This window comes from Mandrillus leucophaeus, unplaced genomic scaffold (genome assembly GCF_000951045.1).
Source record: "Mandrillus leucophaeus isolate KB7577 unplaced genomic scaffold, Mleu.le_1.0 Scaffold18, whole genome shotgun sequence".
In the NCBI taxonomy this organism is placed as follows: Eukaryota; Metazoa; Chordata; class Mammalia; order Primates; family Cercopithecidae; genus Mandrillus; species Mandrillus leucophaeus.
Window position 1 is genome coordinate 3,578,583 of NW_012101809.1, and position 12,663 is coordinate 3,591,245.

The 12,663-nt window shown below is 42.4% G+C and overlaps 1 protein-coding gene across 3 annotated transcripts in view; it reads left to right on the plus strand.

Annotated features, from left to right (window-relative positions):
- Window positions 1–12,663, plus strand: part of GBF1 (golgi brefeldin A resistant guanine nucleotide exchange factor 1) — a 157,305-nt gene that overhangs the window by 3,780 nt on the left and 140,862 nt on the right. For all 3 annotated transcript variants that reach the window (XM_011977460.1, XM_011977459.1, XM_011977461.1), the window contains exons 2-3: window positions 10,264–10,369; window positions 11,400–11,466. In XM_011977460.1, the coding sequence (XP_011832850.1) occupies window positions 10,274–10,369; window positions 11,400–11,466 (163 nt within the window). In that variant the 5' untranslated portion in view covers window positions 10,264–10,273. The remainder of the gene's footprint in view (window positions 1–10,263; window positions 10,370–11,399; window positions 11,467–12,663) is intronic.

Consider the following 12,663-nt stretch of genomic DNA (forward strand, 5'->3'; position numbering starts at 1 on the left):
TAGCCAGGATAGTCTCGATCTCCTGACCTCGTGATCCGCCCATCTCGGCCTCCCAAAGTGCTGGGATTACAGGCTTGAGCCACCGCGCCCAGCCTTAAAAATATTTTTAAGCCTTTTTCAGGCCAAACAAAATATGTCTGTGGACTGGATTCTGCCCAATGGCTACTGGATGATGACCCTCAATAAACAAAATGGGCAGGCCTTATGAGACTTAATCACTGCAGTTCTCTATGCATAATCACATAGACTTTTTCTTTGTCCTACTCTGCCAGCTGTCACCTTTATACCTTGGGTGCCCTGAGTGGCTAAAAGATGGAATGAGATAGAGAAACTTTGTTTCATTTTTCATCTCTAAGCTGGCAGAAGGGACAGCTTTGGACATATTAGTAGCTTCCTTATAAATTATTCTTGAGATACTCTCAGAATCTCCACAGTGGGAGGAGATGGCATGCCAGAGCTGAGGTACACTGTTCACCTGATTATCAGGTCTGGGAGGATTTTCCAGTGATGCCTTGTCAGGGCACCAGCTTTTTTCCCAGTTTAACCTTCTTTTACTTCCACCCTTTGAGTAAATTTCTTGAGCTCAGTAAGTTGTTTCCTAGTTTAGTAACTTTGGTTATTCTCAGTAAAGCACATAACTATGGTGTGTTCCTAGGCCAGCTCTGGAAATGTTAAAAGATCTGCATCTTTAGTGTTTCTCTGGCTTTTTTTATTTTCTAGATGGAGTCTTGCTCTGTCGCCCAGGCTAGAGTGCAGTGGCATGATCTCGGCTCACTGTAACCTCCGCCTCCCGGGTTCAAGCAATTCTCCTGCCTTAGCCTCCTGAGTAGTTGGGACTACAGGTGTGCGCCACCACACCCGGCTAATTTTTGTGTTTTTAGTAGAGATGGGGTTTCACCATATTGGCCAGGCTGGTCTTGAACTCTTGACCTCGTGATCCGCCCGCCTTGGCCTCCCAAAGTGCTGGGTTTACAGGCGTGAGCCACCGCGCCTTGCCTTCTCTGGCTTTTAAACGGATTGAGTGAACATAAACCTTAGAAGGGCCTATTGCTGGTCCTTCAGCTCCCTACTACCATCTACCTTTTCAGAAGGTCTATCGGTTTTCTTGATTTGCGCAGCTCTGTATTAGACACAAAGGCATCATGAAAAAGAAAAACAAACTTGCGCTTTTGCCTCTGGATAATTTATTTGCTAGTTGGATAAGGACAATTTTTTTTGAGACAGAGTCTCTCTCTGCCACCCAAGCTGGAATGCAGTGATGTGAGATCTCGGCTCACTACAACCTTTGCCTCTCAGGCTGAAGTGATCCTCCCATCTCAGCCTCCTGAGTAGCTGGGACTATAGGCGCTTGCCACCAAGCCTGCCTGATTTTTGTATTTTTTGTAGAGACAGGGTTTTACCATGTTGCCCAGAGTGCAGTGGTGTCATCATAGCTCATTGCAGCCTTGATTTTTTGGGCTCAAGTGATCCTCCTGCTTTAGCCTCCCTAATAGCTTGGACTACAGGCACGTACCACTATGTCCCACTACTTTTTATTTTTATTTTTTAAATTTATGTTGCCTAGGCTGGTCTCTGACTCCTAAGCTCAAGCATTCCTCCTGCTTTGGCCTCCTACAGTGCTGGGATTACCGATGAGAACTACTGCACCTGGCCAAGGAAAATGTTTAAAAGTGATTAAGAGGCCAGGCGCGGTAGCTCATGCCTGTAATCCCAGCACTTTGGGAAGTCAAGGCAGGCAGATCACCTGAGGTCAGGAATTCAAGGCCAGCTTGGCCAACATTGTGAAACCCTGTTTTTACTAAAAATATAAAAATTAGCTAGGTGTGGTGGTGGGCGCCTGTAATCCCAGCTACTCGGGAGGCTGAGGCAGGAGAATCACTTGAACCCTGGAGGTGGAGGTTGCAATGAGCCAAGATCGTGCCGCTGTACTCCAGCCTGGATGACAAGAGCAAAATTCCGTCTCAAAACAAAAAAACAAAAACCAAACCAAACAAAAAAACCATAAAAGCAATTAAAAAAAAAAAACAACTTAAACACTAGTGTACTAAAAACAGCTATTTAGAGCCAAAGAAAATAAGACATATATGAATAATTGACAGTTATATTAAAAATTATATATTTCACAAAAATATGAATGTGCAAATAACACTTGAGGAGATGTCAGGAAGATAGATGTGAAGAAAGAAGCATTATGATTTAGCTGGTAGGTAAATGTGGGTTCTTTTTACCTGTATGGAAGGTTTGTGACTTCTGGTAGAGAAGCAAATACAGAACACCAAAAAAAGGTTTGCCAGTGTGGCTCAGAGTCATTGTCTTCTACGAAGTCATTTTTCTCGTGAGGTGGATGTGTGCTGTACCACTCTTGAAGAGTCAGTCTTGATGTTAGTTAATTCATTTGTTCATCCAGTATTTATTGATCATTTTTCTTACTATGTGTCAGGCTTTGGAGATAAAAAGGTAAATAAATCATGGTCTTTCCCCCTGAGATAGAGCCTGATAATCCCATGGTGGAGATATACTAAATAAATAATTATAAATTGGTATGAGATGTGTTTATTTTTATTTTCATTTATTTATTTGAGGCAGAGTCTCACTCTGTCACCCAGGCTGGAGTGCAGTGGCACGGTCATAGCTCAGGGCAATCTGGAACTCGTCGGCTCAAGTGATCCTCCTGCCTTAGCCTCCCAAGTAGCTGGGAAAACAGGTGTGCGCCACCACACCTGGCCAGTTTTTCTTTATGTTTTGTAGATGCAGAGTCTCGCCATGTTGCCTAGGCTGGTCTTGAACTTCTAGGCTCAACTGATGCTCCTGCCTTGGCCTCCCAAAGTGCTGGGATCACAGACATCAGCCACTGTGCCTGGCCAAGATATGTTTAAATAGAGATAGGTACAAAGTGCTGTGGGTGGCCGGGTGTGGTGGCTCATACCTGTAATCCCAGCACTTTGAGAGACTGAGGCAGGCAGATCACTTGAGGTCAGGAATTTGAGACCAGGAGTTTGAGACCAGCCTGGCCAACATGGCCCAACTCTACTGAAAATACTAAAAAAGTGGAAAAAAGGGCTGGGCTTAGTGGCTTACGCCTGTAATCCCAGCACTTTGGGAGGCCGAGGCAGGCAGATCACCTGAGGCTGGGAGTTTGAGACCAGCCTGACTAACATGGAGAAACCTCGTCTCTACTAAAAATATAAAATTGGCCGAGCATGGTGGTACATGAATGTAATCCCAGCTACTCAGGAGGTTGAGGCAGGAGAATCGCTTGAACCTGGGAGGCGGAGGTTACAGTGAGCTGAGACTGTGCCATTGGACTCCAGCCTGGGCAACAAGGGGGAAACGCTGTCTCAAAAAAAAAAAAAAAAAAAAATGGAAAATAAATAAATAAATAAAGTGGTTGTAAGCTTGTTCTTAGAACCACTGTCATATTCTGACTCCCTCATTGACTTTTGGATGGAATGAATAAGGGTTTATCAGGTGGACAAGAGTGAGAAAAAACATTCAGAATAGAAAGGGAACTTCATATGCAAAGGCAAAGAGGCAGCAAAGACCATGACTTTAAAAAGTAGGAATGACGGGGCACGGTGGCTCACACCTATAATCCCAGCATTTTGGGAGTCTGAGGCAGGCAGATTGCTTTGAGCTCTGGAGTTTGAGACCAGCCTGGGCAACATGGCAAAATGTTGTCTCTACAAAAAATACAAAAAAATTAGCCAGGCTTGGTAGCTTGTGCCTGTATTTCTAGCTACTTGGGAGGCTGAGGTAGGAGGATCACTTGAGCCTGGGAAGCAGATGTTGCAGTGAGCCAAGATTGTACCACTGCACTCCAGCCTGAGCGACAGAATGAGACCCTGTCTCAAAAAAAAAAACCCAAAAAATAAAAAACAAAAGAACTTTTTAGGGTCTTTTATTTTATTTTATTTTATTATTTTTTGAGCTGGTGTCTTGCTCTGCTGCCCAGGCTGTAGTGGTGCAATCTTGGCTTACTCCACTTCCTGCATTCAAGCAATCCTCCCGCCTCAGCCTCCTGAATAGCTGGGATTTCAGGCCCCTGCCATCATGCCCAGCTAATTTTTGTATTTTTAGTAGAGTGGGGATTTCACCATGCTGTCCAGGCTGGTCTCAAACTCCTGACCTCAGTTGATCTGCCTGCCTTAGCCTCCCAAAGTGCTGGGATTACAGGCATGAGCCACTGCCCCCAGCTGAGGGTCTGTTTTATACAAAGAATATGTGTAGCATATATGGGGCACCAGTGGCTGCCACCCAGCTTGAAAAACAACATTACCAAAACTGAGGCTGCATGTATGCCCTTCCCTGTTAGTTCCCCGACACTCCCTGCCCCTTGCCACTATTCTCAGTTTTTTTTGTGAGCTTCTCTGGGGTATAGTCCTAGAAGTGGAATTGCTGTAATACAGGATATGAAGTGCTTTAGCTTTGTAAGATAATGCCGAATTGTTATACAAATTCATATTAATTTAGATACATAACAGCCATTTGGTCTGCATTTTTTTACCAATTTAAAAAGAATTTTTTTTTTTTTTTGAGACAGGGTCTTACTCTGTTGCCCAGGCTGGAGTACAGTAGTGTGATCATGGCTCACTGCAGCCTTGACCTCCTAGGCTCAAGTGATCACTTCAGCCTCGCAAGTAGCTGGGACTACAGGCACGTGCCACCATGCCCTACTAATTTTTAAATTTTTTGTAGAGATGGAGTTTTGCCATGTTGCCCAGGCTGTTCTCAAACTCCTGGGCTCAAGTGATTCTCCTGCATCGGCCTCCTGAAATGCTGGATTACAGGCGTGAGCACCTGGCCTTTTAAGTATTATCAGATTTAAAGTGTTTTGCTATTTCAGGAATATAAAGTGGTATATCATTATAATCTTATTTTGTAATTTTCCTGATTATTAATGAAGCTAATAATCTTTTCATGTATTTATTTGCTGTTTATGTTTCCTATTCTATGAAATGCCTATGCATGTCTGTTACCAATTTTGGGGAGGGGTTATATGTCTAGTTCTTGTAGTTTTGCAGCAGTTATTGTATGCTCTGTATATTATTCCTTTATTAGTTATATGTGCTACAAATATTTTCTTCTGGTTTGTGCCTTATCTTTTCCCTCTTTTTTATGGTATCTTTTGAACAGACATTTTAAATTTTAACATTGTTGAATTCACCGATTTTTTAAAGAGGTTTTACTTTTTGTTTCCTCTTTAGGTACTTCTCCCTTATGCTGAGTTTGTTAAAATACTGTCCTGTAGCTAGGTGCTGTGGCGCACACCTGTTGTCTCAGCTATCCAGGAGGCTGACGTGGAAGGATTGGTTGAGCCTAGGAGTTTGAGTCCAGGTTCGGCAACATAGCAAGACCCTATCTCTAAAAAAAAAAATCAAAAAGAAAATATTCTTATATATTAGCTTCTAAGAGATTTCAAGTTTTGCTTTTCATATTTAAGTAACCTGAGATATATTTTTGGTATTCCATTAAATAAGAATCCAATTAATTGTTTCTTTTTCTTCTGCTTTTGTTTGGATATAGACAGAGTTGCCAAGTGATACAGTGACTCCTCTTTGGATCCTGTTGAAGTAACTGGGATGCCACAGAGCATTAGGGGAATGTTCTAGACCCAGCTTTAAATGGACAGTGCTTTCAAGGGTACATGTTACTCAGAGTCTCTGGACCAGTGGCTTATCTGGCTAAGGGTATTAGTTGGTATTTATTTAGTTGTTCCCTCTCTTATTTATTTTTTTCTATTAATTTTTCATTTGTGTGGGTACATAATGGATGTATTTCTCTTGTTATCTCTGACACAAGATAAATCTTAAGTTTGTTTCTACTATACTTTTATGAGGTTTCTGCAGGCCTTTATGACCTTGTGACAAGGGATTTCTCGGCAATTGGCTACCAGACAGCAAGTGGTTCATCAGTTTCCCATCTGCAGCTGAAGGGCACAACTGTTTGGAGATTCCCTGAGTGAGGAGACATACACTCAGAGACCTAGAAGGAGATTAGGCAGCTCAGCATAATACTTGAAAATAATTCCTCTTCATTCCCTAGATGTTTCTTTTTTTTATGAGACAGAGTCTCACTCTGTTGCCCAGGCTGGAATGCAGTGGTGTGATCTCGGCTCACTGCAACCTCTGCCTCCTGGGTTCAAGTGATTCTCCTGCCTCAGCCTCCCAAGCAGCTGGGATTACAGGTGCGTGTCACCATACCTGGCTAATTTTTGTATTTTTAGTTGAGGCAGGGTTTCACCATGTTGGCCAGGCTGGTCTTGAACTCCCAACCTCAGGTGATCTGTCCACCTCAGCCTCCCAAAGTGCTGGGATTATAGGCGTGAGCCACTGCGCCCAGCCCTGGATGTTTCTTTTTTACAATGATTTTTTGCTTAGACCTTTGCTATCTTAGAAAGTGGTTAGTTCTTTCCTAAAGAGCTTATTCATTTTTAGTAAATCCATTGATTAAAATTTAAAAGTAGTTAATAGGTAATATATGTTTGTGACACAAAATTCAAAAGGTAAAAAAGAATATACAGAGAAAAGTTAGTCTTCCTTTCACTCCTCCACCACTCAGTTCCCTAGCCATCTGGTTTCTTTCCCTGGAGGCAGCAACCTCTTAGCAGTTTCTTACAAGTCCTTCCAGGGACCTAGAGCATATTCATCTTGCCTACATGATTTAAGGAAGGGGAAATACGAGGAGAGATTTAATATTTTCTCTTCTGATTCTTTAAATCATTTTTGAATTTATCTTGCCTTTATTTCTAAGTTCTCCTCCTCCTCCTCCTTATAAGAGAGGATGGTTGTACATTCATATCATTGAACCTTCTCAGAAGAGAACATTGTTGTATTCCTAGAGCATGTGGAAAGCAGATAGTCTTCTGAGACTAACCTAGTTCTTTAAATTGCCATTAATATAAATCTTGTGTTGGATTCCCTTGTGGACTGGGGACGTGTTGTGGGCATGGACACATTATTATTATTATTATTTTATTTTATTTTTTTATTTTTTTGAGACGGAGTCTCACTCTGTCGCCCAGGCTGGAGTACAGTGGCGCAATCTCGGCTCACTGCAAACTCTGCCTCCCGGGTTCATGCCATTCTCCTGCCTCAGCCTCCTGAGTAGCTGGGACTACAGGCGCCCCCCACCATGCCCGGTTAATTTTTTTGTATTTTTAGTAGAGATGGGGTTTCACTGTGTTAGTCAGGATGGTCTCGATCTTCTGACCTTGTGATCCGCCCACCTCAGCCTCACAAAGTGTTGGGATTACAGACGTGAGCCACCACGTCTGGCCTATTATTATTTTTTTAAGACAGAGTCTCGCTCTGTTGCCCAGGCTGGAGTGCAGTGGCACAAACACACTCTCGATCTACTGCAGCCTCGATCTGCCGGCCTCAAGCAATCCTCCCACCTCAGCCTCCCTACCAGCTGGGACTACTGGTGTGCACCACCACACCTGGCTAATTTTTGTATTTTTTTAGAGACAGGGTTCGCCATGTTGCCGAGGCTGGTCCCGAACTCCTGGGCTCAAACAATCTGCCCACCTCAGCCTTCCACAGTGTTGGGGTTTAAAGGTGTGAGCTACTGCGCCTGGCCCCTGGACAAAATTTGTACCAGTTTCTTTTTTTTTTATCATGGTGGTTTTCATGCTTTTCACTTTCTGGGGGGCCTCATGTTACGCAAAATATGCAGATTGAGCTATTTGCTGAGTACATTTCTTTCTCTATATCTCTGGCTATGTCTCAGTTTTCATATCTATTCCACTAAACTGTATAAATGCCTCAAGGGCAGAAATTGTATACCTCTTATCATTATTAATGTTTAATTATATTGATAGTACAGTAATACTTTCTTTTTGTAAAAAAAGAGAAAGTATTTTTTTTCTTTTTTTGAGATGGAGTCTGGCTCCATTGCCCAGACTGGAGTACAGTGGTGTAATCTCAGCTCGCTTTAACCTCTGCCTCCCAGGTTCAAGCAATTCTTCTGCCTCAGCCACCCAAGTAAACTGGGATTACAGGCGCTCTCCACCACGCCTGGCCAGTTTTTGTGTTTTGAATGGAGATGGGTTTCACTATGTTGACCAGGCTGGTCTGGAGCTCAGGTGATTTACCCGCCTTGGCACTCCTGAAGTGCTGGGATTACAGGTGCGAGCCACAGTGCCTGACCTTTTTGTAAAAAATTGAAACATTACAGATCCATCCTGGGCAACAAAGTGAGACCCCATCTCTACAAAAAAATACAAAAATTAGTTGGGTGTGGTGATGTGCGCCTGAAGTCCCTGCTACTCAGGAGGCTAAGGCAGGAGGATTGCTTGAACCCAAGAGTTCAGGTCTGCAGTGAGGCATGACAGTGCCACAGGACTCCAACCTGGGTGACAGAGTGAGACCCTGTCTCAAAAAAACCCCAAAAGACAAAAACATTACAGATAGGGCTCAAGTATCCTCTGATTGCACCCTGATTTCATAGCACCTTCTTTAGGGATAGTTATGGTTATAAGTTCGGGTATATCAGCACAGACCTTTTATTTTGTATTTACGTATCATATTAATGCTTTCTTGCTGTAAGTTAATATGAGTTTTCAGAACTTTTCAAAGGTCTTGTGACTGTCACTGTCCAGTTTTCTGGAACTGACTGGGCCAGTTGGATGCAGTCACTTATTTATATTTTATATTTATATTTATATTTATATATTTTTAGAGATAGTGTCTTGCTCTATGACCCAGGCTGGAGTGCAGTTGCGGGATCATAGCTCTCTGCAGCCTCGAACTCCTGAGCTCAAGTGATTCTCCTGCCTCAGCCTCCTCAGTAACTAGGACTACAGGTGTGTGCCACCATGTTTAGCTAATTTTTTACTTTTGTTTTTTTGGTAGATACTGGGTCTCACTGTTTGCCCAGGCTGGTCTCAACTCCTGGGCTCAACTGATTCTCCTGCCTTGGATTCCCAAAGTGCTGGGATTGCATGTGTGAGCCACTTCACCTGGCCTGGATGCAGCCTTTAGGCTGATATTGCAATTGTGGTTCTAAACCAACGCTATGCTTCCAACAACCTTTATTCTCTTCTTTAACTTGAATCTTCACTGTACTTTATTGAGTAGATAAAAAAGAACAAAGGGAAGGCTATGTATTTAGGGGAGAGCGAGAGAGAGTGTCTTGTTATGTTGCCCAGGCTGGTCTCAAATTCCTGTACTTAAGCAATCCTCCCGCCTTGTCCTCCCGAAGTGCTAGGATTATAGGCATGAGCCACCACGTTTGGCCAGAAATACTGTTTTTAACAAGCTGACATTATAGTTGTATCTGTGTACTTAAAGGCATCATAGAACTTTGGGAACAATTGACTTTGAAGAATTTAACATGCTTCCTGAGAATTGTTGAGGTGCGTTTGAAAAGTTTTCTGGAGTGACTTGCTTTGAGTTGTATCTTGAACTACCTTGAACTTCTAAAGACCCCCTAGGAGAGCCAGATAGTTGGATTCATAACATCAGATGGACTTCATCTCATTTTAGTATTACAGATTTTTTTTTTTTTTGAAATGGAGTTTCACTCTTGTTGCCCAGGCTGGAGTGCAATGGTGTGATCTTGGCTCATCACAACCTCTGCCTCCCGGGTTCAAGGAATTCTCCTACCTCAGCCTCCCGAGTAGCTGAGATTACAGGCATGCATCACCATGCTTGGCTAACTTTTTGTGTTTTTAGTGGAGAGGGGGTTTCTCCATGTTGGTCAGGCTGACCTTGAACTCCCGACCTCAGGTGATCCACCTGCCTCGGCCTCCCAAAGTGCTGGGATTACAGGCCTGAGCCACCGCACCTGGCTAACAGATTTTATGAGTATAGAAAATGTTGGTACTGGCTAGGCGCCTGTACTGGCCCACGCCTGTAATCCAAGCACTTTGGGAGGCCCAGCCGGGCAAATTACCTGAGGTCTGGAGTTCGAGACCAGCCTGACTAATACGGAGAAACCCCATCTCTACTGAAAAAAATACAAAATTAGCTGGATATGGTGGCGCATGCCTGTAATCCCAGCTACTCGGGAGGCTGAGGCAGGAGAATTGCTTGAACCTGGGAGGCAGAGGTTGTGGTAAGCTGAGATCGTGCCATTGCACTCCAGCCTGGGCAACAAGAGTGAAACTCTGCCTCAAAAAAAACAAAAACAAAAAAAGAAAGAAAATCTTAGTACTGAAAAGTTAAATCACAATTCTAACCTTATCAGGTACCGATTTTTAAGCTTGGGTATGCTTTGGGTAACCAAATATTAACCAGACTATTATCCTAACTGTTTTGGTAGGTTTGCCAAGATGGTGGATAAAAATATTTACATCATTCAAGGGGAGATTAACATTGTGGTTGGGGCCATCAAACGAAATGCCCGATGGAGCACCCATACACCACTGGTAAGTAGGAAATGGATAAATAGCCTGGTCACCAAGTTTTTGTAGGGGATCTGTTGGCGTGGTTAAAAGAGTAATCAAATTCCTAGTAATGAGAGTAGTAGGAATTCAGAGTTGTTCTTGATATCTTGTTTTTTGTATACCAACTAGCATCAGATATATAGGCTGTCTTTTTTTTCCTCTGGGACCCAAAAGATGACACCATTCTACTTCTAAATATTTTTGTAAACAGCTTAAGCTAGTCCTGTGCCTGGGACCTCTTTAGTATGCCTAAAAGTGTCAGAAAGATTCCTTATTTTCTAATTCTTTAGGACTATAATTAGCTATCAAATTTATTTAAATCCTGGTAGTTACTGATACATAGAACATGACTTAGTGATGGTACTCCTTCTTGGGGGTTCAGCAAACTTCCATGTATAGAGTAGGCCATATCTTACCAATCAGATGAGTAAGAAACTTACCTGTTATACAGTTGGCTTTCTTTGTTATATATGTTTGAGGATTTTTTTTGTAGAATTGTGTAAAACAATTTTTGGCACAGTTGTAAAAACAAGTTTAGAAATTGCCATCTTGGGAGTTTATATGAACATAACTGGTAAGTGCATTTGGAAATTTCTCAAGTTCTTTCATAAAAATATATTGATTTAGAGGTGAGAATGGCATCAGGAGTATCTTTGAAATGAATATGTATGATGACATAATGGTTGAAATGAATATGTATGATGACATAATGGGTATGAAAAAGGAGAGAAAACAGAATAATACACATAGAAAGGACCTGGCAATCTGTAGTAGCTTGAGTGCTATGGTGATGATATAGATTAGCACTTAAGGATTCACTATTTTGGATAAGCCCAGAGTATCTCTACGAAATAAGAGATTAGGGAACAGAAAAATATGAACTATGGCTAATTTTCTTTTCCTCAGAAGGAAGACTTACAGGATTTTGAGAAAGAGCCCTTGATCTGTCCTTTATTTTCCTTTTCCTCTTTTGGCCCAATAATGACTTACTTTTAATCTATGTGTCCTACAGGATGAAGAACGGGATCCTCTGCTGCATAGTTTCGGTCATCTAAAGGAGGTTTTAAACAATATAACAGGTAAGTCTCCATATGTATGTGAATTACTAATTTTGGTAAAAAAATGTGTGTTTGATTTATTGAAAGGATGGACAAACTTTTTTTATAAAGGACTTTGTAGTAAATAATTTAGCCTCTGTGGGCCATGCACAACTGCACAACTACTTAATTCTGCCTTTGTAACTCAAAAGCAGCCGTAGATAATACATAAATGAATGAGCAATATATTTTTTCTTTTTTGTTTATTTTATAGAGACAGGGTCTTGCTATGTTGCCCAGGCTGGTTTCAAATGCCTGAGCTCAAGCAATCCTCCTGTCTTGGCCTCTCAAAGTGTTGGGATTCCAGGCTTAAGCCACTGTGCCTGGCCTATATTTTCCTTTTTTTTTTTTTTTTCTGAGGAAGAGCCTCACTCTATTGCCCAGGCTGGAGTGCAGTGTGGTTAACGCCTGGTTTAGAGCTCTTTGCTGTATATTGCTTCTGTACATGTGACTAGAGGATAATATACACATTAAATGCCTTATATTTGTGTGTGTGTGTTTATTTTGCATATATACATACACACACACACACACACACACTGGCAGGGAAGGAGGAAAGTGTCAAAACCAAGGGGATGTAGATACAGGCTGAAAGGGAAAGCTTCAGAGCTATGTTCCTTTATTGGCCATAAAGGGCTTCTGCAGTGTATAACCCTGGAGTGCTTTTTGCTAGTGACATATGTCAGACTGTAATTGGATGGTGTTTCGGCTTCTGCAAATTAAACAAACAATAAATAAGAAAATTTCTTCTTTTCATTAGAAATATGGGAGAATATCTGGAGAAAAATTTTTTTTACTTTCCTAAACATGGGCTAAAGTTGAGGCGGAGTCTCGCTCTGTCGCCCAGGCTGGAGTGCAGTGGCACAGTCTCGGCTCACTGCAAGCTCTGCCTCCTGGGTTCACGCCATTCTCCTGCCTCAGCCTTCTGAGTAGCTGGGACTACAGGTGCCCGTCACCTCGCCTGGCTAATTTTATGTATTTTTAGTAGAGACGGGGTTTCACCATGTTAGCCAGGATGGTCTCGATCATCTGACCTCGTGATCCACCCGCCTCAGCCTCCTAAAGTGCTGGGATTACAGGCGTGAGCCACCATACCTGGCCCTTTTTTTTTGAGAGGTTAACACTTAACGTTCTCAGGTGGGAGAATGGGTAAGAATCTCTTGTTGTTTGACCCACAGA